The sequence below is a fragment of the Elephas maximus genome, chromosome 1, assembly GCF_024166365.1.
Source record: "Elephas maximus indicus isolate mEleMax1 chromosome 1, mEleMax1 primary haplotype, whole genome shotgun sequence".
Classification (NCBI taxonomy): domain Eukaryota; kingdom Metazoa; phylum Chordata; class Mammalia; order Proboscidea; family Elephantidae; genus Elephas; species Elephas maximus.
Window position 1 is genome coordinate 35,339,528 of NC_064819.1, and position 25,998 is coordinate 35,365,525.

The 25,998-nt window shown below is 38.6% G+C and overlaps 1 protein-coding gene across 2 annotated transcripts in view; it reads right to left on the bottom strand.

Moving 5' to 3' along the window:
* Positions 1 to 139: 139 nt before the first annotated feature.
* ACTL6A (actin like 6A) overlaps positions 140 to 25,998 on the bottom strand; it is a 31,740-nt gene continuing 5,881 nt past the window's right edge. For both annotated transcript variants that reach the window (XM_049882003.1, XM_049882013.1), the window contains exons 4-14: positions 19,979 to 20,079; positions 19,034 to 19,131; positions 10,100 to 10,194; positions 9,681 to 9,787; positions 9,495 to 9,584; positions 7,335 to 7,396; positions 6,897 to 7,011; positions 6,663 to 6,743; positions 3,491 to 3,586; positions 2,092 to 2,178; positions 140 to 584 (exon numbers count right to left, since the gene is read on the bottom strand). In XM_049882003.1, coding sequence (XP_049737960.1) covers positions 504 to 584; positions 2,092 to 2,178; positions 3,491 to 3,586; positions 6,663 to 6,743; positions 6,897 to 7,011; positions 7,335 to 7,396; positions 9,495 to 9,584; positions 9,681 to 9,787; positions 10,100 to 10,194; positions 19,034 to 19,131; positions 19,979 to 20,079 — 1,013 coding nt within the window. In that variant the 3' untranslated portion in view covers positions 140 to 503. The remainder of the gene's footprint in view (positions 585 to 2,091; positions 2,179 to 3,490; positions 3,587 to 6,662; positions 6,744 to 6,896; positions 7,012 to 7,334; positions 7,397 to 9,494; positions 9,585 to 9,680; positions 9,788 to 10,099; positions 10,195 to 19,033; positions 19,132 to 19,978; positions 20,080 to 25,998) is intronic.

The window sequence follows — 25,998 nt, forward strand, 5'->3', positions numbered from 1 at the left end:
AAGAGATTTGGATACTGTTCATAAGCAGTGAATTGTTTCACTTAGAATAACTGTAAATGCATTTAGTACTTCAAAGTAAGTAGTCATAACACACAACAATATAGAAGTATTTCTGGAATGGCTGGTAACTTTTATTTAATTTTGCAAGCCTGAGGTAAAAAGCATAGGCAGTTAAGTTTTACTAGTCAATAAAAAACAATTCTACCAATCCACTTATAATTAAAATACTAAATAGGGTTGGAAAGCATTTTACTGAAAGCAAAATATTTAGAGAAAATAGATATTTATACAAAATTATAAAATGCTTATAATAAGAATAAGTGCATCTCAAGGAATGCACAAACTCAATTTATAGAACAAGTTAAAGCCTTAAAAAATTTAAGTGGAAATTGAAATATGCAAAAATGTATAAACTTTCTACAAAAGATGGTTATTCTTTTCCTGAGTATTCTAAAGCTATGAAACATAAGGTGACACGGGGAAGGCAGAAGTTTGGGAACTCTTCACGGGCATTTCCTTTCTACACACTGCTTCCCTCCCTCCTCATATTCTTGTTTGGAAATCCACATTTGTTGAAAGGTACCCTGTAAGATGGAAAAGAAAATTATATATATGATTATGCCTTATTAGAAAATGTCTTTTTTTTTTTTTTTTTTTTACTGTCTTTATTTTCACATCTTCTAAAGGGAGATCTTTCAAGAACTCTTAAACCAAACCTTCTCCCCACAAAACAATACTCCCATTACTCAACTTATTTTTACTCTCCTCCAAAGCTCTCAGAGCCACTATTCAGTCTCCTCGTCAAGGTTCTAAAGAATATTAAATCCTCCTCTACCTGCTACACTGTCACAAGGGTTTAGAAAATGGCCAGCAAGGAAGGTTATGTGCGTAGCTATGATTTGTGCCAATCTAAGGCAACAACAGAAATTGTTGGAACGCTTGATCCTAGTACAGAACTGAAAAGACTGGACTGACAGTAATGTTTACAACTCAATAAGTGCTCATCAAAACACGGATGAGGTTTTGCAAGTACACAAGTGATAGTACACAGACACTACCATATACATAGGGAAGGTGAGGGGAGGAAAATGACCCCGTTAATAACAGGACAATAATAGGACATGTCAATAGGAGAGGAACTACTGTGATGAACTTTTTATTCACGTGGATTCACACGGAATCCAGTTTTGATCTCTGATCTATTAAGAGATAAAAATAGAACAGAGACAAGAAATACATAAATAGCAAGTAAAACCAATAAAAAGGTTACAAACATTTAACAGCCTAAGAATATTTAACCTAATTACTTGGTGATATTTACTTTGGCTGCTCTGGAAGGAAAGGGGAAATGGGTCTGGGTACAGGTAAGTAGAAGGACTTTTTCTCTTGATCCAAGGCAGGCACCAGTCTAAGCAGCATATAAGACCTATTACCACTACTTCATCATTTGTCCCAAGAACCAATTCCTGACTTCTACCTCACCAACAAGCCAGGGAGCAACCAGAACCCAACAAAGAATGATTTAATTTTAAACATACTGCAGCCAAGTCCTAACCAGTGCCAATGAGGGTATTATTAACAGAGGCGTGAATAAGTTAACAGATTTCCACCGCTGTTTGAGAGGAGACATTGAAATATGGCTAGCAAATACCCACTAATAAGGCCATGTGGCATTTTGTTATATTGTTGTTGTTAGATGGCGCTGAATCATTTTGACTCATAGCGAACCCCTGTGACAGAGTAGAACTACTACTCCATATGGTTTTCTAGGCTGTCATCTTTATGGGAGCAGATCTCCAGATCTTTCTCCTGAGGAGCCACTGGGTGGGTTCAAACCACCAACTTTTCAGTTAGCAGCTGGGTGCTTAACCATTGTACCACCGGGGCTCCTTTTTGTTAGACCATGTGAAACTGGTGTTCTTACTAGGCCCCCTCCACTCACCTGAGAGTTATAAAATCCAAAGATAAATGATATGGAGGAATTACTTTTAGTATTTTTACTAAATTTGATATTTTTAGGGGTACATTTAAGTACGTTAAACCATGTGGGAAGAATCTTAAACTGCTTTGCACAGTAGCTTATCTACTAACCAGAGAAGCTAGAATGGAGCCACCAATCCAGGAACTAAACCTCCGTTCCACTGTTGTATTATTTGCAATCAGTTTCAACCGCATGCTCTAAGGTAGAGAAGGAAGAAAAAGCGTTATTAGTACAAGCAAATAAAATAGGTGACTCAATTTAGGAAATTCAGTTTTGGTGAAAACTAGGCTAATAGGAGGCATAGGTTAGAACTTCTAAATAGAAAAAAATTTTAAAGTAATTACAGAGCTTGTAATGTGAAATATGTGATAAGAAAATATATAAATTTTATAAAACTGCATACTAAAAAGTATGGCACTCACGGTTTATATTCTATAATAGCAAACATGTACACAGTGCATGTCCATAATACTAAGTCAGATACTGTGCTAAGTGTTTTATACATTATTTCACCTCAACCCTTAGAAACATAATTACCATCCCCACCTGCTCCCTTCCTGTAGTTCTAGGCCTTGATGCTATCCTAATCCCTCCTCTCTGGAGCTACCTTCTCCCCCTTCCCCATCCCCCACCTTTCCAAATCAAAACTCAGTCTAGACATCAGATCTCAGGTAAGTTTTTATTCATGCTGCTTTCCCTCCAAATTAACATGTTTGTTTTAGACTCACACTCTTGATAAACAATATGACTCGGTACTATCCTGTCTCACTTCTTGTCAAGAGGGCAGTTTGCATGTTGTTGACACTTTACAATTTCTATATATAATCACATGGCTTGAGTCTTCTTCAGTGAACTAAATGGAGGGGGGTTCGGAATATGGAGGGGGTGCCAGGGGCAAGAGGGGTGAATATGGGTTTTTATAGGTGAGATACCTATTACAACAGAATTTTCTTTCACCCGTTATTTCATTGTTTTTTAATTGCCCCCTAAGGGACAAGGACAGCATCTAACTGGTCCTGACCAGTACCTTGGACAGCCTGTGTCTGCATTCATTATTCAGAGCCTACCAGGGAAATCTAAGATTAGTGTTGTGATTCAGGTTATGTCCTACATCAGATTATAGCTCCAAAATGTGGTAAACATAAGGCAGATGTCAATCTTGTCCCTATAGCAATATTTAAAATACTACTTTTAATTGTTATAAAAGTTAGCTACTAAATGTGACATAGATAAAACACTCCTCTATATGGGAAGCCAAGAGACTATTAAATACACAAATTCTATAGATACTGTTAGGGCCTATGTAGCCCCTAAGTTTTGTTTTAACTTAGTATTTAATGCAGAACACCTTACAAATAACCTCCTGATCTATTCATTTTATTTGAGTAATACTATACCAAGCACACAGAAAGTAACAATCTACTGAAAAATTAACCCGTATCTGTAAAATTACACCATCAGTAAGGATAACATATGACTGAAGACTACTGAATAACAAACAGAACTTACTGGGGGAGTTTTTTGAGAGAGTTCTCTATTCAACCTGTCAGTAAAACTCTGTATTAGCGTGTTTCCTCCTGCCACTATCACACTGCCATAGAGACCCTAGGATAAAAAGCAAGACAAATTAGATCCAAATGTTTCCAACAGTTTTAAATACAACTAAAAATAAACCAAGATCCTTCGCAACAATTTTCCCCCTTCTTTTGGAAAAGTTTTACTTCTATATGGATGGAGTTGTTCTCAATCCTGACTGCATATTAACACTCATCTGGGGACCTTCTGGGGCTCTGGCAGCACAGTGGTGAAGAGCTCGGCTGCTAACCAGGTGGTCGGCAGTTCAAATCCACCAGCTGGTCCTTGGAAACCCTATGGGGCAGTTCTACTCTGTCTTGTAGGATCACTGTGAGTCAGAATCAACTCGACAGCAACGGATTTCGTTTTGGTTTTTGGGGAGCTTTTAAAACGCTAATGTCTGGGTCTAATTACATAAAAATCTCTGGAGTGGGTGGGGTCTGAGAAAGTTTGTCTGTTTAAAGCTGTCCATATGATTCTAATGTGCACTAAGGTTTAAGAACCACTAACTTCATTATCCTAAAATCTAATCAATTCGTTGGCAGATGGCTGCCAATATTTAGTTAGAAGTACATTTTATAATGACTTCATCTTCAAGTGTTCATTTGGAAGTTATATTTTAAATTAGACAGTGAAATTATTTTATCATTATGATGGATAATGACATAACATCTACTCTGAAAGTATTCTGGCCAAAATGACGACTACCTTGCTCTTCTGCATCAGAACCACACGGGGAGCTTTTCAAAACATATATGCTGTGGCCTCCCCAAATAAAAAATCAATTCCTATTTGTAAGGATATGGGGGGGGAGCGGAAGATGGTAGGTGGGTGGGAGGGGATGCCGGGGGCAAGAGGGGTGAATATGGGTTTTTAGTTTGTATGTACGCATCAGAAATGTTAAACGTCAGTCTGCTTTTTTGGTAGCTAAGTTCATATTATTTTAAAAACTTACTCCACATGTCTGAATCATCTAACTTTTAAAAGAGAAAAAATGGAATGTAAAAGCGTCTCCTTTGCAACCAACATTAGTTAAAAGGAGAAATCTCACTAATAACAGAAAAGTTATCACTCCCTTACAGTAAATATACTTCAGTTCAATTACCTACAACTAAAAGTGGCTTTGGGTTTACCCTAAAAAATACCATTATTCTCCCAGAAGCAGTACATGCCTACTAGGAACTGGCTGAAATAAAGAATGCTGTTGGTAGCCTTTTTTTCAATACATGATTTTTTCCACACCCTTAGCTATTAGCACCATCCTGTAAGCAAACAAATTAATTCAAATTAAAGAAAAAACAAGGCAGTATGTGGGCTACAAGCTGAATCCAAAGTTTAAATAATCTAATAATGAGTAATATATGGAGTTTATTTAAAACTTGACAAAGCACAAGAAATAGGAAGGTAAGATCACAAACTCCATGTAGAAGTGAAAAAAAAAAAAAATGATTCTCCATACAAGAATCACCAATATGTACTTTGGTTTGTCACATTTTAGGAAGCCTCTTGAGCAGCACTGTCCAGTAGAATTTTCTGTGACGACGAAAATGTTCTGTATGCGCTATCCACTACAGTAGCCACTAGCCACATTTATAACATGGCTAGTGGAACTGAAGAAATCAATTTTTAAATTTTGTTATTTAAATAGCCACACGTGACTGGTGGCTACCACACTGAACAGCACAAGTTTAGAGTTCTGCCTTTTTCCTTGTCTGGGACTTGTTAAAAAATTTTTATTGTGTTTTTGGTGGAAGTATACACAGCAAGACAGGTTCCCATTCAACAATTTCTACACACACTGTTCAGTGACATTAGTTATACTCTTCACACTGTGTCAACTTTCTCATTATTTCCTTTCCAGTTGTTCCAGTTCCATTAACTCAATCTCACTGCCCCCAACATTCCCACATCCACTCTTTACAGTAACTGTTGACTGTTTGGTCTCATATGATTTTTTTTTAAAAGAGTGCAGTAATCAAGGGTGACATTCTTTACTTTTTGAGCTAACCTGCTACTTACTTAGGTGACTTCAGGGGATAGTTTCCATTCAAGGTTTGAAGAACATCTAAGGGCAATAGTCTCAGGAATTACTCCAGTCTCAATGGGTCCAGCAAGTCTGGATTTTTTTTGATAATTTGAAGTTCTGTTCCACATTTTTCTGCCTTTCTATCAGAATCCATTTATTCTGACCCTGATCATAACATTCAGTAGTCGTAGCCGGGCACCATCTAGTTCTGGTCTCTAAGGTAGAGGAGGCTGTGGTTCATGGAGATCGTCAGTCCTGTAGATAGGTTCCTTCTCTGATCCTTGAGTTTCCTTCTTTATCTTTAGCTCCAGATGAAGAAGGACCAATAGTTGTACCTTAGATGACTGCTTGCTAGTTTTTAAGGCACCAGACAGATACTACTTACCAAACCAGGATGTAGAACATAAACTTTGTGAACTATATTATGCCAGTCAACCAAGCTGTCCCATAAGACTATGACCCTAAGTCTTCAAACCAAGAAAACTAATTCTGTGAGGTGGTTAGTTATGTCTATGAAATATGAGTATCTGTAACCCCTACACACACACACGTGCAAGCGCACGCACGTGTGTATACAAAATTTTTAGGGGGTGGTAGTGGTGGTTACAAGATTATATATAACATAGTATTTACCACTACGTTGTTGTTCTTGTGTAACTACTTAGTGGCATCAGTTAGTCAAGCTGTACACACTTCACCTACATTCAGGACTACCTTTCCCATCACCATTAACAAAAAGTGACTACTCTCTAGAGAATGATCCAACTCTTCCTTCCCTCCCCACCCCTGGTAATCACCAAAGAACACTGGTCTCTGTACATATATTCTTGTCATTTCATAAAACTGGTATCATACGTTTGTCCCTTTGTGATTGACTTATTTCACCCAGCATAATGTCCTCCAAGTTCATCCATGCTGAAAGATGTTTCAGGAACTCATTTTTATTGCATCTAGTATTTTATGGCCGTCTAGTACTTTATTTTTTTTTTTTTAGTACTTTATCTTCTTACATATTCTATTATAAAATGGGCCTCAAACCCAATGGCCAAAGCTGTCAACATAACAGAGACTGGCACTTACTGGTCTGATATCAATATCACACATTCCAACACTTGTGGTGACAACATGACTGACTCCCAGCATTGTATTTCCTGATAACCCCTACAACAAAATAAAACAAGCAGTGACATGTAAGAACATCACACAATAAAGCATATCCAAAAATATGTGGTCAGTCTCACTTGGGTTTATAATTACATAAGATCTTTACATATACAGGAAAAGCCAGGCTAATTAAGAACTAAGCTTTCATACCTTTACATTAGAAGGATCAAATAGTCCTTCAGGAATCTTGAGCCTTTCTGCACCAAAATCACAGTTGTAGCCATTGGGGAATTCATAATGAACTGTTGGCATCTGTGCAGCTACTCTGAAAACACATTAAATATGAAATAAAGACAAAAAGACTCATCTTCAAAATTATAAATTACTAAGAAATCATCAACTTGGAAGAAATCAGAGTGAATATTTTAAAACATTACTCAATATCTCAGCATAGCTTTATACCTTTAAGCCAGTTAAGCACATACAATTTTGTTTTCTTTTAGTGAATTTCTGTCCCCTTCTAAAACTGCAAATAGATCTTTTAACATAAATGAAAAAAAAAGCTCATTTATCAAGTATATAGTTTTTCTGAAGGTTTTAATGTGCTATTAAATATTAAAGCCTCTTAGACAAAATAGGAAAACATACTGTTCATCATAGGTTGAATCTGATACTTGAAGTACTGAAGCTTGAAAATCCTGGATAACACACTAGATTTAAAAAAAAAAAAAGTTACTGAGATTTTTCTTTGCAATATATACTTTTGTAAAACTATATTTACAATACTTTTCTGAATGAAACTGGACTAAGTTTCTGGATGGGTAAGTCATTTCCAGGGTACAAATCTACCCAGCAAGGACTCAGTGCTTTTTAGTATATACAAACTCAATTCTGAATATTCATGTTAGATGCTAAATTATTTAACACGTAAATTATAAGACCTACGGAAAATAACAAGAGATAACTGGGAACCCTCGTACCACAGTCCTGCATAATAAGACCAGTTTCAGAACACTATTTTTTCCGAAGCTTAGACTTAGAAGCCGGATTTCATTACCTGAATATACACTCATGTCATATCATACTATAACTTTCATTTACTTTTAATTTTGCTGAAATACACATTTAACTCACGAAAAATCTCATCTAAAACCTGGGCAAAATTAGTCATCATCCTCACAACTCTGCCTTGTACAAATAATGCCTACGAAAATTTTTCTCTTTAGGTGCAAAAAAAACGTCAAATAAGATATATCCCTGCCATAGTAAGTTATGGCTTTCATATCCTTTTACTGTTAGAACATATACCTGGTGTGAGAGGTTGTTTTACTAACCTCTTCCCAGTAGTAAATCATATGTTCACAGATGGATTTCAATAGAGAGACTCTCTTCTTGCTAGGAATATGTATTTTTTTTTTTAATTTTTATTGTGCTTTAAGTGAAAGTTCACAAATCAAGCCAATCTCTCATACAAAAATTTATATACACCTTGCTATATACTCCGAAGGCAACAGCTCGCTCCTTCCCTCCACTCTCTGTGTCCATTCTGCCAGCTTCTGACCCCCTCTGCACTCATCTCCCCTCCAGACAGGAGCTGCCCACATAGTCTCATGTGTCTACTTGATCCAAGAACCTCATTCTCCACTAGTATCATTTTCTATCCCATTGTCCAGTCCAATCCCTGTCTGAAGAGCTGGCTTTGGGAATGGTTCCAGGCTTGGGCTAACAGAAGGTCTAGGGACCATGGCCTCTGAGGTCCTTCTAGTCTCGGTCAGACCAGACTTAAGTCTGGCCTTTTTATGAGAATTTAAGGTCTGTATCCCACTGCTCTCCTGCTCCCTCAGGGGTTCTCTGTTGTGTTCCCTGTCAGGGCAGTCATCAGTTGTAGCCTGGCACCATCTAGTTCTTCTGGTCTCAGGCTGATGTAGTCTCTTGGGCTCATAATTACCTTGTGTCTTCGGTGTTCTTCATTTTACTTTGCTCCAGGTGGGTTGAGACCAATTGATGCATCTTAGATGGCCGCTTACTAGCGTTTAAGACCCCACAGAACATGCTTTTTATACGGCTGACTGATGTCAGGAAAGAAAACACACGTGAGCCATAATAGTAGGTCTCGGTAGAGAGCTCATAGCCAAAAAATGTAAATGTTATTATTGCTGTTAGGTGCTGTCGAGTAGGTTCCAACTCATAATGACACCATGAACAACAGAACAAAACATTGCCCGGTCCTACGCCATCTTTGCAATCATTGCTATGTTTGAGCTCACTGTTGCAGCCACTGTGTCAATTCAAGGTCTCCCTCTTTTTCATTCGCCCTCCTGAGAACACGTCCAAAGTATGTAAGACTCGGTCTCGCCACCCTTGCTTCCAAGGAGTATTCTGGCTGTACTTCTTCCACGACAGATTTGTTCGTTCTTCTGGCAGTCTGTGGTATATTCAATATTCTTCACCAACAATTCAAATGCATCAATTCTTTCGTCTTCTTTATTCACTGCCCAGCTTTTGCATGCATATGAGGCAAATGCAAATACCATGGATCAGGCACACCTTAGTCCTCAAAGTGACTCAAATGTTATTACAGACTAGCACAATGCTTGTTTCTACCTCAAAACCAAAATTCCTCCCAGGTTCCACCGTAGTGATCCAACATGTTGTTTGTAAAGGTATTCAGCAAGTATGAAAAGCATCCCAAGTAAGCTATTTTTAAAAATTTATTTGTAAAACATTATTGAAAATATAAAGTGCCCAGATTCTATTCAAGGACTTACAGCCTTTAACATTCTCTTGAAGAGAGTAAGGGTTACTTACATTACACATGTAATTGTGCCAAGACCTTGTAACCTGTGGCAACTTCTCTTTTCTTTTCCAGTTTGCTGGAGACCCTTCACGGACAGCTTCCTGAGGTTACAACAGCATGTGCTAGGTTAATAAAGTTAAAATCATGGGGTGGGGAGTTGGAGATAAATTTCCAAAAAAGATTGAACCATTACTTACTTTTGATGCAATCATATAGGGAGGGATCAATTCTATATTCATTTCTTGGAAGAGTTCTCTGCATTGCATAGTAATAAAGTCTCCAGCAAGAGGGGATTTCACAATGCCTATGAGACAGATTAAACTGGTAGGAGAGCATTACGCCCAAACTCCTCAGGATAAATTACCTGTGTGTTTATAGATGAGTAGTTTTTTTCAAGGACAATCAACTAAGCTATCCCTTAAAGCATGAGTAAGGCCATACTTCTCAGCATAAATCAGTTTTAGATATACGTTATAAACTAAATTATTTAAAAATACTCAAAGACCTTATTTGGCAACTGCTGTGCTTCGATAGTCTAATTCAATGTTTTATTTCATTATCTCTGTCCTCATGACATCTAAAATCATCTCAGTGTGCCCTGGTTAAATACATTTACCTTGCTGAAGGACATAGCCATCGTGAACTGGAATTGCCGTGGTATGAGTGGCTCCACTGTCCAAAATCAGCCCAGTAGAACGACCATTAGCAAATCTAGTTTAAAAGTATTAAGGAAAGCAAAGTATCGAGACTCCTAAAATAATTTTTATTGTAAAGAACAGACTCCTACCATAATAAGCCATTTTTAAAAAATTAGGTATCACTTCTTTTTTTTAATTTATTGTCCTTTAAATGAAAGTTTACAAATCAAGTCAGTCTCCCACACAAAAACTTATACACACCTTGCTATGTACTCCTAGTTGCTCTCCCTAATGAGACAGCGCACTCCTCCTCTCCACCCTGGATTCCCTATGTCTATTCAACCAGCTCCTGTCCCCCTCCGCCTTCTCATCTCGCCTCCAGACAGGAGCTGCCCACCTAGTCTCATGTGTCTACTTGATCCAAGAAGCTCACTCCTCACCAGTATCACTTACTGTCTTATAGTCTAGTCCATTCCCTGTTTGAAGAGTTGGCTTTGGGAATGGTTCCAGTCTGGGGCTAACAGAGGGTCTGGGGACCATGACCTCCAGGGTCCTTCTAGTCTCAGTCAGACCATTAAGTTTGGTGTTTTTATGAGAATTTGAGGTCTGCATCCCACTGATCACCTGCTCCATCAGTGATTCTCTGCTGTCTTCCCTGTCAGGGCAGTCATCAGTTGTAGCCAAGCACCATCTAGTTCTTCTGGCCTCAGGCTGATGGAGTCTCTGGTTTATGTGGTCCTTTCTGTCTCTTTATTTACCTTGTGTCTTTGCTGTTCATTTTCCTCTACTCCAGCTGGGTTGAGACCAATTAATGCATCTTAGATGGCCGCTTGCTAGCATTTAAGACCCCAGACGCCCAAAGTGGGATGCAGAGCATTTTCTTAATACATCTTGTTATGCCAGTTGACCTAGATGTCCCCTGAAACCATGGGTGACAGACCCGTCCCTGCTACTCTGGCCTTCTAAGCGTTTGATTATATTCAGGAAACTTAATAGCTTTTGGTTTAGTCCAGTTATGTAATAAGCCATTAAAAAAAAATGTGCATTATAGTTTAAAGTGTGTTAAAGTAAATCTAGGAATGACAATTAGTATGAAATAACAATTCTGGTTTAAAAACAAATCACATGAGAAAAGACTGCTGGCATGTTGTGAGGAGCTTAGGGAAACCGCTCTCAGACAGACATCTATTAAGCTGGTCAAAATTAGCATGGACAATGCTGAGCGAAATTAAGAGGCGAAAGGACAAATACTGTATATGACCACTATTATAAGATCTTGAGAAATAGTATAAACTAAGAAGAACACATACTTTTGTGGTTATGAGGGGGGGGAGGGAGGGGGGGAGAGGGTTTTTTACTGATTAGTTAGTAGATAAGAACTACTTTAGGTGAAGGGAAGGACAATACTCAATACATGGAAGGCCAGCTCAACTGGACTGGACCAAAAGCAAAGAAGTTTCCGGGATAAACTGAAGGCTTCAAAGGTCAGTGGAGCAAGGGCAGGGATTTGGGGACCATGGTTTAAGGGGACTTCTAAGTCAATTGGCAAAATAATTCTATTATGAAAACATTCTGCATCCCACTTTGAAATGTGGCGTCTGGGGTCTTAAATGCTAACAAGCGGCCATCTAAGATGCATCAATTGGTCTCAACCCACCTGGAGCAAAGGAGAATGAAGAACACCAAGGTCACACGGTAACTATGAGCCCAAGAGACAGAAAGGGCCACATCAACCAGAGACTTACACCATCCCGAGACCAGAAGAACTAGTTGGTGCCCAGCCACAACCAATGACTGCCCTGACAGGGAGCACAACAGAGAACCCCTGAGGGAGCAGGAGATCAGTGGGATGCAGACCCCAAATTCTCACAAAAAGACCATATTTAATGGTCTGACTGAGACTAGAGCAATCCCAGAGGTCATGGTCCCCAAACCTTCTGTTGGCACAGGACAGGAACCATTCCCGAAGACAACTCATCAGACATGGAAGGGACTGGACAGTGGGTAGGAGAGAGATGCTGATGAAGAGTGAGCTACTTGTATCAGGTGGACACTTGAGACTGTGTTGGCATCTCCTGTCTGGAGGGGGGATGGGAGGATAGAGAGAGTTGGAAGCTGGCAAAATTGTCACGAAAGGAGAGACTGGAAGGGCTGACTCATTAGGGGGAGTGCAAGTAGGAGTACGGAGTAAGGCGTATATAAACTTATATGTGACAGTTTGACTTGATTTGTAAACGTTCACTTGAAGCTCAATAAAAGTTAATTTAAAAAAATAGTGAATTTATTTGTTGAAACAAGCAAATTATTTCATGGTTAATTTAATTTGCAATAAAACCTTTTACCTAGTGTAAAAAAAAAAAATTAGCATGGACAATCATTCAAAGTCTCTGGAGGTTGAGCAAAGCACTTACAACAAATTGAGTAGCATTTATTTAATAGAATCTATGGAAACTCAGTAAGAACAGTAAGAGGCCATTGCATCTGAGCTCAGAAGTACAACTATTCTCCCACAGCTCTCCATTACAGAAGAGCCATTTCAGAACCATTTGTCAACAGAGTGGTAGTTCCCATCTCTCCCAACTCAGTGGAGTAAAAGAGCTATTGCAGGTGGATTCAGCAGTGAACATGCAGAGATCCTATTTTCCACAGCTCTGCAGCAGAGAGCTTATATCGCATGGGTGGTGACGGCCAGGCAGAAGCACCCATTTCCCCACTCCAACTGAACTCCCACGACCTAGTGGGGATCCAGGCAGAGTGGCTGGTGAAGGCTGTAGCACCCATCCCCACCCACCCACCCTGCACTGATCTGCATTTCAGGAGCGCTGCCCCAGGGGGCCCCAGATTCAGCAGAAAGTGGACACTGGCAGATCTCATCTTCCCTGGCTCTGGGCTGTGGAAATCCACACTGGACAGCGGCAACAGCACAACTTCTGTCCCCACCCCCACACACAGGTCAAGGGAGAATCCAGGACAGCAAAGGAGACCATCAGGAAAGTGCTGGTATCACAGAATGGGAGAAAATGATTGCAAATCATGTATCTGATCAGGGTCCAGTATCCAGATATATAAAGAACTCTCACAATTCAATAATAAAAAGATAAATAATCCAATTACAAAATGGACAAAAAATTTGAATAGATATTTCTCCAAAGATTCTCAACATCTTTAGTCATTAGGGAACTGCAAATCAAACTACAGTGAGATAGTACTTGACACCTGCTAGGATGGCTATTGTCAGAGAGACGATAAATGGGTTGGTGAGAATACGGAGAAACTGGAACCCTCCTACATTGCTAGTGGGGACGTAAAATGGGGCAGCACTCTGGAAAAGTTTGGCAGTTCCTTGGAAAGTTAAATAGAGTTACCATACCCACTGCTGTCGAGTCGATTTCGACCCGCAATTCCACTCCTAGGTACATATCCAGCAGGAATGAAAACATACATTCACACAAAAACTTACATGTGAATGTTCATAACAGCATTATTCATAGTAACCAAAAATGAAACCAATCCAAATGTACACAGATAAATAAAATGTGGTATCATCCATACAACAGGATATTATGTGGCAATAAAAAGAAATGAAGCACTGACATATAGATGACCGCTGAAAATACTGTTCTAAGTGAAAGAAGCCAAGTCACGAAGGCCATGTATTATTCCATTTATATAAAATGTCCAGAAGAGGCAAATCAAGAGAGACAGAAGACAGATTATGGTTGCCTAAAATGGGACTGAAGGAAAGGGGATGGATGTTTTGGAGACAAGAGGGTGATAAACAATGTTCTAAAATTAGATTGTGGTAATGGCTGCATAATTCGGAGAATATACTAAAAACCACTGACCTGTACACTTTAAATGGGTGAACTATATGGTATATGAATTATATTCAATACAGCTGTTTTTAAAATGACAGAAATGTAAGATGGTGAAATAAATCAGTAGACATAAAGATGCTTCCACTGAACCACAATATAACCCCAGCAGATCTATACAACCACTACAGTTCTGAGTCACTGATTAGAAAGATACTATTCTGAAGGCAGGGTTTTAGAAATAATTTATAGTTTTTAGAAAGTCATTTCACAGATTCATACTCCTAACAACACTACTAAATTTCACATTCATGTTGTTTCCTACAGTTTGCAAAGGTTTCTCCTCCAAATAACCACACGAGAGAGACAGGTAAAGTTATTCTATTTTACAGAAGGAGAAACTGACGTTTAGTGGTAGTACAATTCACTCGTTCGACAAACACATACTGAGCAATTCCTATGTGTCTACTGCTCAGTCTGGTGCTTAGTAACTTATCTGTTGCTACAAGGAAGGCAGGCAGGCATGCACTAGCATTTCTTCAGCACAGAAGACAGGTAACGTGAGTGGGAACTGTCTCTGCCCTGAAGGATGCAGAGACCAGTATAGCTGTCAACAGAAAAGCTCACAATGTCCTCAGGGACATAAAGGAGAGACCACCTAACCTACATCTGAGAAATCCAAGTTCACTGAAAACCTGTGAGAGCCACAACTAGATAGGACTGCCTTGTTTTTCCAGATCTTCCAAGTTTTCTACCTTTGAGAGGGTGTAGTCTTACCATTTTTCTAGGCTCGTTTTAGTGGAAAAAAATTGAGTTTTCCTCCTCCGACAGGATTCTGCCTTACATAGGTTCTGGCTTTTGCAGGTTTTACTATGTAAGCTGGGGAAGGAGCGAGGGAGGAGTAGGAGTACATGGAAAAACCAGGAGGCAAGAGAACATGGTGGAGTCAGGGAAACCGCGAGTAGTTCAGTACAACCTGAAAGCAGAACGAAGGAAAGAATGTACAAGATGATTCTGGCTTACAGCACTTTAGAAAGAGTGCTAGAGTATGAAGAATAGGCAAGATAAAAAGAAGACCTGCAGTCATCTCTGCATCTACCGCAGTGGCAGTGGGACAGAGGGAAGCAAATAATCTGAGAGATACCAGGGAAGGATAGCTAGATCTTGGTGACAGACTAACTTTGAAAGGTTAGAGAAAAAGATTTCTGGTCTGGACAAATGGGTGGAAAATGATGACATCATAAATTCAGGGTACACAAGAGGAGAAAGGATAAGTTTGAAGGAAGAAAGATAAACTCAGGCTTGGATATATTGAGTCTGAAGTACTTATACGGAGAGCTAAGTCAAAGTTCTAGTAGGCAGCTGGACGAAGGCCCAAAGCTCACAAGAAAGATCTGGGATGCAGACACAGATCTGGATCTGTCAGTCTGTAAGTGGTATCTAGAGCCAAGGAAATGGATGAGCTAAACCAGGAGGAGTGTGTCAAGAGAGGCAAAGGGTTAAGGGCAGAAACCCAAGGAATGGGTAGGAATGATTGGAGGAAAGAGTCGAGAATAAATGACCAGAAAGGTAAGTTAGTTAGCTACTCTTCTTATTACCAGTACTTAACCAACCCCTGGTCAACTACAGATACAAATTTTATCTGTATCAGTACAAAGTGATACAGTAACACAGGCTAAAAGTATCAAAAGGGATGGGTTAGAACTTCCAGAAATACAAGTACACTATTGCGGTTGTGTGAACACCACCACTATACACACATATATAAAATTATAAAACGTTATTTGTATAAATAGCAATTATAAAATCTGGACAAATTATAAAAACTGTGTTCAAATGCAGTGTCCAAAAACAGTCAGAATCCAAAGAATTTACTCTGGAGAAACTGCCACTGCAAAGGTAGGAACTGTTAAGTATTCAGTTTTCTTACCTACAAGTGTTCTCCAGCCCCCAGAGCTGGTGCTCCTTCACCTCCTGAGTTAACAAAAGAGTTCAAAGTTGGATGTAAGGTGGAAACCCTGGAAGAAAAACAATCACTAAAAGGCAAAACCAAACCAGGTGCTATCAAGTTGGTCGTGTCAGAGTAGAACTGTGCTCCATAAGGTTTTCAGTGGCTGACTTTTCGAAAGGAGGTCACCAGGCCTTTCTTCTGAGGCACCTCTGTGTAGACTCGAACCACCAACCTTTCAGTTAGCACTGAGCACATTAACTGTCTGCACCACCCAGGGATTCCAAAAGAACCACAGAAGGGGCGAAACCCAAAATCTGAGTATAAAATCTACTCAAATCCCTGGCTGACCACTAAACTATGCAAGTGTAGAACCTTCAGGGGATCAACAAGAAAGCAGAGAAGAGAGAAGACAGAGCTGTACCAGGTAAGTTCTGTGATGCTGCTACCTTTCTAACTAGACGCATCCCCCAACAGCTTGGACAGCAGAGGGCTGAGGCCTCACTAGCTTGAGGACAGAGCCTGAGGCTGGCAGATCGGAGAATCCAGCTCTCTTCAATTAAGTCAGATAAAACAATACTGCTGCTCTTCTCACTAGTACTCTTCGTTTTGGAAAATATGGTTCTATTTTTCATAAAAATGTTATTTGTATTAACATTAATAGCCAATGTTATTTTTAAATGAGTTGATAGATAAATGTTAAAAAAATTTCTTGGTTTTATTAATACAGTAATCTTGATAATAACCCATATAAACAAAGGCTCTTTAGCGTCCTTTAAAATTTTTTAAAGTATAATTTTTAACAGCGTAAAGCAGTTCTGAAGCCATGATGTTTGAAAATTCACAACTATTTTTTTCTTCAAAACGATTTTTATAATAATACTTAGATGTAATTTGCCTTTTTCACTCTCATTCTCAGATCAGTACATGGGGGCCTTTTCTGGAGGGTCCATGATGCGTGATACCTAAGAGACTGAATGCAAAAGCAGATGCACGAATTTGACTGTCTTCTATCAGATCAGAGACTAAAGAGATCTGAACAAATATAAAACAATGCTACTCTTGTAATTTCTTGGTTTTGAATAATGTTTCATTAAGATATATTTATATTAATATACACTGAAATTAGCATTAATTTATTTAAAGCAACAATAAGTAAATATGTTTTTTAAATTTGTTTTAATTTCTAACATGGTAAATACTAACAGCCATAACTCACTTTGAGTGTAAAAGGCCCTGAAACCAGAAAGGTGATAACCTTTGGGCTAGAAGGACACAGTAAAGGGACACCAATCACCAAAATCCATAATATGGGAAATCCTAGAAGATAAACAATCTACTTCATTTAACAAATAAACTGTAAAGAGGCTAAGAAGGGAAGGAATCTACAAATTAAAGAGATCTAAGAGACAGAGCAAGGAACCCTGGTGATGCAGCAGTTAACCACTCAGCTGCTAACTGAAAAGTCAACGACGGTTCTAACCCATCAACTGCTCTGTGTAAAATGTGGCAGTCTGCTTGTGTAAAGATTACAGCCTTGGAAATTCTGTGGGGCAGGTCTACCCCATCCTAGAATTGTTATGAGTAGAAATCGACTTGATGGCAATGGGTTTAGTTTTTGGAAGAAACACAGCAAACAAATAAAATGTGTAAAACTTATTTGGGTCCTGATTCAAATATATCAAAGTGTTTTTCAAAGATGCCCAATTTTGTTCACATATTCCATATTAAGGAAGCAGCCAGAAAGACCAATGTTCAAATTCAGGACTCCATTTTCAAGTTGTAGACTTGGACTAGTTTTCTTACTTTCTGACTCAGTTTCTTGACAAGGTTATCATGAAAATTAATTGGAATCGTGCACACAACGAATATGCTAGTTGTCTCTTCCCCTACTCAAAAACCTTCTATGGTTCTCTAAAGTTAAATTTTTTAAATCTTATACACAAGGCCTCCACGATCAAGTCTAAACCTATTTTTCCAACTCCTGCTGAAGTTTAACTAAATCTTCAATTATAAACCAAGTCACTGGGACAAACACATACTTTCCATCTCCACACTTTTGCTAAAGTCATCTCGAAGGACAAATGTTAGATAACAGTTATTACAGTGATTCTCAAATACATAAAAAACTTATGTGGCTATGACAACAATCCAGGGAGGTACACAGGATAGATGAGTAAAGTGAAGCTCAGGTGTTAAGTACCTGACACAGGATCACAGTTTAAAAGCAGTGCAACTTGGAGTCCATATACAGGACCTTCCCTACATCATGCAACTAAATTCTATTTTCTTTATAAAGGTTTGCCAGACTACTATATTTCTCTCACGAACTACTACGATTGTTTTCTAAACAATTCAAATTAATCAAGTACTTCTTTGTGACTTTTCCCAATGTTACTTTAAAGACTACTTTATTTAAATCTTTGTTATTTAGAAATACAGGTAGTCCCCAACTTACGACATATTCAAGTTACAACTAACCGCACTGACGACCATACAATGTTGCAGTGCATAATTTGCTGATGTTATCATTCTCATCCCCAAAGACAAATAAAGATCAGATACTCATAATAAAAGGCAATAACAATGAAAACTATAAAAAAAAAAAAATGAGGTATTTGACTTATGTCAGCAACAACTTACGACGGAGTCATTGGAATGGAACCTCGTTTTAAGTCATGGACTGCCTGTACTATGTTATAAATTCTCTGAGGTCAGGGCATAGTATTTCCTTGTCTGTTCCCTAACATGCTTGCAATAAATATCTGATAATTAAATCTTAAATGAATTTACAGCCAATTTCCAATTTTCTAAGGTACTGGAGGGAAGGGAGAAAATGGCAATCTTGGAACTCATTTAAACCAGTTAAACACTGACCTTTCTCCACATTCTCTTCTAAAAAAAAAAAATCCTTGTTAATAAGCAGTATTTGTATGTTACTTTCTGACTTTTCTTTCATATCTTCTGGTATATCAATTCTAATAAGAAATTCTAAAAGACAGATAGTAAAAAAATCAAGTGAGAAACAAAAAAACATAATAAACCTCTGAAAACCAAGAATTGGCTCACGTCTTCCTGCCAGGGTACCATATTTAGTAGCACCATATTTACTTCTACAGAAAAGTTCAGTGTTACTCTTTCAAGGATACGCTGTCAAAACTGCAGTTTTGCAAAGGAAGAATGCAGGGATGTTGTAGTGTTCAAACATTAATTCTGTCAGTTTCTCTCTCTTTGCTCTAGTGTTCCACTTGAGAGGAGGGAAAAAGAAATGCAAGTTACTTGTTATTTAAATACTGTTGATTTATTTGAAGGTTCATGTAACAGTATATTAACAAAGATGTAAAACATTAAAAATCAGAATAAAATACAATGATGGCAAATAACCTTTTACAATATTTTATAATATTTAATTTGAGCATAAGGAAAACTACCTGCTGCTATAAATTATAGAAATTACAATCAGAATTCTTATAAATATAATAAATATGTACTATTAAATTCTAAGAGTGAACCAGAGTATCTGGCTATCAAAATCCGAATTTGGAACTGTAAACCACCAAATTCTCCCACCTATAGCTGGTACTCATAAAAGAAAATGGAGTTTAGACACAGTAACAAAATATTGATAAATTAAATCATTATGCTAGTCTTTTGGCAAATGTATGTTACAAGAGACTTCAGTGCAGCAATTTCAAACCCTGTTTTAACATCTGACTTCTGTCTTGGAGACCTGGGTTTAAAAGTAGATACATACTGCCTTTGGATACAGAGGACAACTCATAAACTAAAACAGGAAGCAGTCCACTCAAATTCAAAAGGAAATCAAAAGTTAAACCAATCCCTAGGCAAAGAAATAATCACTAGAATTCACTAAGGCATTTTGTTGTTGTTTTAACTTTCTATTTTACTGAAAAAAGAAAAAAAATAGAAAAATTATAATATTTTAATGTAACCCCCATTTCTTAATTTTCAGAATTCAAAATATGAATTTCTATGCCTCTTTAAAGAAAATAGAAACATTCTTCAAATAGTAGAAATCTAAAGGAAAAAAATACTATTTAGAGAAACCTGGAAAAGAAAAGTCTTTGTCTCACCGGTGCTTCTGACATGAGAACAGGATGCAGGCTGGCTTCTGATTTGACATGTATTTTGTAGGTATGATCCAAAATAGCCTGGAAACTATCCCATTCTTCAACTAGAATATAAGATTAACACCTTGAAAGCAATACTTTTAAAGATAAATACAGCATCTTTTTTCTTTCTTTCATTTTTTAAAATTGTACTTTAGATGAAGGTTTACAGAGCCAATTAGTTTCTCATTAAACAATTAATACACATATTATTTTATGACACTGGTTGCCAACCCCAAGACATGTCAACACTCTCCCCTTCTCGATCTTAGGTTCTCCATTACCAGCTTTCGTGTCCCCTCCTGCCTTCTCATCCTCGCCCCTGAGCTGGTGTGTCCATTCAGTCTTTTTTTTTTTTTTTTATTTGTGCTTTAGGTGAAAGTTTATAGCTCAAGTTAGTTTCTCACACAAAAATTTATACACACATTGTTATGTGACCCTAGTTGCCCTCCCTATAATATGACAGCACATTCCTCCTTTCCACCCTTGACTTCCAGTGTCCACTCGACCAGCTCCTATCCCTTTCTGCCTTCTCATCTTTCCTCCAGACAGTAGCTTCCCATTTAGTCTCATGTAATACAGCACGTTTTGAACAACTGTATCTATGATTTAGCAGTTAATACTTCAACAAAGAAAATCTACTTATTTTACATGTCTATTTCATAACAAATAACTATATATAGCTCACCTTCTAACTGTTTATAGATCACCTTTATTTGCTAGATACAGAACGGCTTTTTCGTCCCTCCAACCTCATTAGTATCACGACCCCCTGACCTGTCCCAAATGTAATTAATATATCTAACAGACTTGAAATAGCAAATATTCAAAATAGTTATATGATATATATCTGACTCTCAAAGCTCACAATTTGGAAAAAGAAGGCTATAAAACATTAAGATTTAAAAAAAAAAAAAAAAAGGAATTTTGAGACAGTAAGTCTTCAACTGGACTTTCACCTAAACATTCCACTGAAACGGCTCACATAAGTCACTAACAACCTTCTAAGATGTAAATCCTTCACATTTCTAACTTTACTTGACCTCTGACGCTACTGACCACTCAAGATTTTACAAAATTTTTCTGACACAGCCCAAAGGAGCAATGTCGTTAATCTGTATACCACAGCTCCACAGGCGTATCTGGATTTTTTTGTGTGTGTGTTTGTCAATGGACTTTGTTGAGGGCTTCAACTTTTGTCTCCCCTTTTAAGTGTAAATCTCAATGTCCCAGCAGGGAATAATGAGAGTCGCTGGACTGTTCTATGCTTTCAAAAACTTCTTATTCTGTTGGCCTTCTCCTAAACCCCTAGCTGTTCCTTTTCATTCTCTTCTTCTCTATGTTAAATACAAGGTAAGTTTTCATTAGGAACCCCATCCTCAACCCTCTTCTCACACTTTTTCCGGGTAACATAATACAATTCCGCATCTTAAAATCTTTCTCTCATGATCTTTTAGTCACCTGCTTACTGGACCACCATCTGGATATCCCCAAAACTCCAAACTCTGCTATCCTTAGAAGGGCCTCCTGGCAGAGTTAACCTTGGCTGGCATCTGGGAACTGATAAACAGTCCCCTACATTGATAAAAAATGGTCCTAAGTGCCTAAACTGTTTGTACAACAAGCTGTATGCTGAACACCTACTTTCCTTCTGGGAGTCTGGAATTTTGGTACATGCTAGACAAAAGGGACCTATATGCTCACCCCAAATAAAAATCCTGTGTACCGAGTCTCTAATGAGCTTTCTTGGTAAATAACACATGTGTTGTTACAACTCGCTACTGGAAGAATTACGTATGTCCTATATGACTCCACTGTGAAAATACTCTTGGAAGCTTGCACCTGGGTTTCCTCCAGACTTCATCCCATGCCCCTTTCCCTTTGCCAATTTTGCTTTGTATCCTTTCAGTGTAATCAGTCTTTCAATGTAATGAGTCCTGTGGGTCCTAGTGAGTAACTGAACCTCAGAGTAATCCTGACACACTTGCCTTTTAAGGTCTTAAAACTTGCTCCTCCCCCTTTTATTCCTATCTCAGAGCATGGTGCCCTCTATTCAGACACACAAATCAAAAATCTAGGAAACTTTCTCAACTTCTCTCTCCCTTTTACCCCTTCAATGACTTCGTAACTTTTTGTCTCCTTCCTGGATAGCTCTGAAAGTCACCTCTGTATCCCCACCATCGATGTCTTCTCATCTGGACTCTCACCTCCTAACTGGTCTTCCTGTCCCTCGTATCTACTTCCAATCCACCCTACGTATTGGTGTTAGAATATTCTTTCCAACTGGCAAATCACGCCTCTGTTTAAACTCTTTGGGGTTATCCTTCAGTGATCAGTTCAACAAACCTCTGGGATGGTTTACAAGCCCTTTTACAACTGTTCTCTGCCCACCTTTTCTACTACGGGCCCTAACACACCCAATGTTGAAACCGTACTTAATTGTATGACATTACTAAATGCCTATGTTTCTTTCACAACTTCATTCCTTAACACATGCTGGTTCCTCTGCTTTATCCAGCCTGTCAGCCAGGGAAATTCTCACTCATTGATCAAGATTCACCACAAAAGAAAACTTAAACAAAAAATATCCCCTGAAGTCTTCTTAAACCAAACAATAGCTTAGCGTAACTAGTAAAATGAAAAAAAGTCTTTCTTGAGCATTATGCTCTTTTAAGAACTATCCATATTGGATCAAGGAAACCCTGGTGGCGTAATGGTGAAGAGCTATGGCTGCTAACTAAAAGGTCAACAGTTCAGATACCCCAGGTACTCCCTAGAAACCCTACGAGGCAGTTCTACTCTGTTCTATAGGGTCGCTATGAGTCAGGATCCACTCTATGGCACTGATTTTTTTTTTCCTGCCGAGATCAAATTGACAACAGCAACTCAAATGATTACAAAGGAACCTTAGAGGGCAATGAGTTTGTGTTAATGAGGGAGAAACAACTCAGAAAAGGAGGGTGAGAATGGTTGCACAGCTCAAATGTTATCCATGTCACTAAATGGTACATATAGAAACTGCTGAATTGGTGTACGTTTTGTTGTGTATATCCTCAACAACAAGATTCAGCACAAACGTGACCTCCTTTGTGAAAACCATCCCTGACTCACAATGACAGTTACATACCTCTCCTCTCTAAACCCACTGCATATCGAGCACACTATATCACCCGTGTCTGTCAATCTGTAGTACTGCAGGGCTCGCATGTTGCAGTGATGCTGGAAGCTACGCCGCTAGAATTTCAAATACCAGCAGAGTCACCCATGGTGGACAAGTTTCAGCTGAGCTTCCAGGCTGAGACAAACTAGGAAGAAGGACCTGGCAATCTACTTCTGAAAACAAATTAGCCATTGCAAACCTTATGAATAGCAGTGGAACACAGTGATATGGTGCCAGAAGAGGAGCTCCTTAGGTTACAGGGCACTCAGAACACAACTGGAGAAGAGCTGCCTCCTCAAAGTAGTCAACCTTAATGATGTGGATGGAGTCAAGCTTTCTGGACCTTCACCTGCTGATGTGGCACGGCTCAAAATGAAAAGGAACAGCTGCAAACATCTGTTAATATTAGATGTGGAATGTACGAAGTAATAGTCTAGGAAAACTGGAAATCAAAAAATGAAATGGAACGCATAAAGATCAATATCCTAGGCATTAGTAAGCTGAAATGGACTGGTACTGGCCATTCGGAATAGGACAATCATATGGTCTAACACACCGGAAATGACAAATTGAAGAGGAATGGTGTCACGTTCTTCGTCAAAAAGAGCATTTCAAGATCCGTCCTGAAGTACAACACTGTCGGTGATAGAATAACACCCATGCTCCTACAGGAATGACCAGTTAGTATGACTATCATTCCAGTTTATGCACCAACCACTAAGGCCAAATATAAAGAAATTCAAGATTTTTACCAACTTCTGCAGTCTAACATTGATAAAAATGTAATCAAGATGTACTCATAATTACTGGTGACTGGAAAGCAAAAGTTGGAAACAAAGAAGGAACAGTAGTTGGAAAATATGACGTTGGTGATACAAATGATGCTGGAGATCACATGACGGAATTTTGCAAGGCCAATGACTTATTCATTGCAAATAACCTTTTTTCAACAACATAAACTGCAACTATACATCTGGACCTCACCAGATGAAATACACAGGAACCAGATCGACTACATATCTGGAAAGGGACAATTGAAAAGCTCAATATCATCAGCCAGAACAATGCCAGGGGCCAACTGTGGAACAGACCATCAACTGCTCACATGCAAGTTTAAGCTCAAACTGAAGAAAATCAAAATACCTCCATGAGAGCCAAAGTACGACCTCGGGTATATCCCCATCTAAATTTAGAAACTATCTCAAGAACAGAGTTGATATATTTCACACTAACGACAGAAGACGAGATGACCTGTGGAATAACATAAGGACATTATACAGAAGAAAGCAAGAGGTCATTTAAAAGGCAGAAAAGAAAGACCAAAATGGGTATCAGAAGAAACTCTCAAACGTGCTCTTGAACGTCGAGTAGCTAAAGCGAGAGGAAGAAATGATGACGTAAAAGAGCTGAACAGACCATTTCAAAGGATGGCTCCAGAAGACTAAGTATCATAATGAAATGTGCAAAGACCTAGAGTTGAAAACCAAAAGGGAAGAACACGCTGGGCATTTCTCAAGCTGAAAGAACTGGACGAAAAAAATTAAGCCTCGAGTTGCAATATTGAAGGATCCTACAGGGAAAATATTAAATGATGCAGGAAGCATCAAAGGAAGATGTACGAAAAAGAACTGGTCAATGTTCAACCATTTCAGGAGGTAGCATATGATCAAGTACCAACGGTGCTGAAGGAATAAGTCCAAGCTACACTGAAGACACTGGCAAATACACTGCACTGCACTGCAAAAAAGGCTTCAGGAATTGATGGAATACCAACTGGGATGTTTCAACAAACGGATATAGCACTCAAAGTGGTTACTGGTCTATGCCAAGAAATATGGAGGACAGCTACTTGGCAAACAGACTGGAAGAGATCCATATGTGTGCCTATGCCAATGAAAGGTGATCCAAAAGAATGTGGAAATTATCGAACAATATCATTAATACCACACACAAGAAAAATTTTACTGAAGACCATTCTAAAAGCAGAAATTTGACAGGAAGCTGCCAGAAACTCAAGCCACATTCAGAAAAGGACACGGAACGAGGGATATCACTGCTGATGTCAGATGGGTCCCAGCTGAAAGCAGAGACTACCAGAAAGATGTTTACCTGTGTTTTACTGACTATGCAAAGGCATTCAACTGTGCGGATCATAACAAGTTATGAATAACACTGCAAAGAATGGGAACTCCAGAACACTTAATTGTGCTTATGTACATGGATCAAGAGGCAGGTGTTAGAACATAACAACGGGATACTGTATGATTTAAAGTCAGGACATGTGTGCATCAGGGTTGTGTCCTTTCATTACACTTATGCAATCTGTATGCTGAGCAAATAATCAGAGAAGTTGGGCTATATGAAAAGAATGTGCTGCTGGGATTGAAGGAAGACTCATTAGCCACCTTCAATATGCGATGACACAACTCTTGTCAGTAATTGAAGCACTTACTGATAAAGATCAAAGACTACAGCCTTCAGTACAGATTACACCTCAACATAAAGAAAACAAAAGTCCACACAACTGGAACAATAACCAACATCAAGATAAACAGAGAAAATATATAAGTTGTCAAGAATTGACAATCAACGCCCACAGAATCAACAATCAACACCCAGAGAAGCAGCAGCCAAGAAATCAAAAGACTATTGCATTGGGCAAATCAGCTGCAAAGGACCTCTTTGAAGTGTTCAAAAGCAAAAACGTGACCTTCAGGACTAAGGTGAGCCTGATCCAGGCACACGGTGTATTCAATTGCCTCATATGCATACGAAACCTCGACAATGCATAAGGAAGACCAAAAAAGAATTGATGCATCTGAAC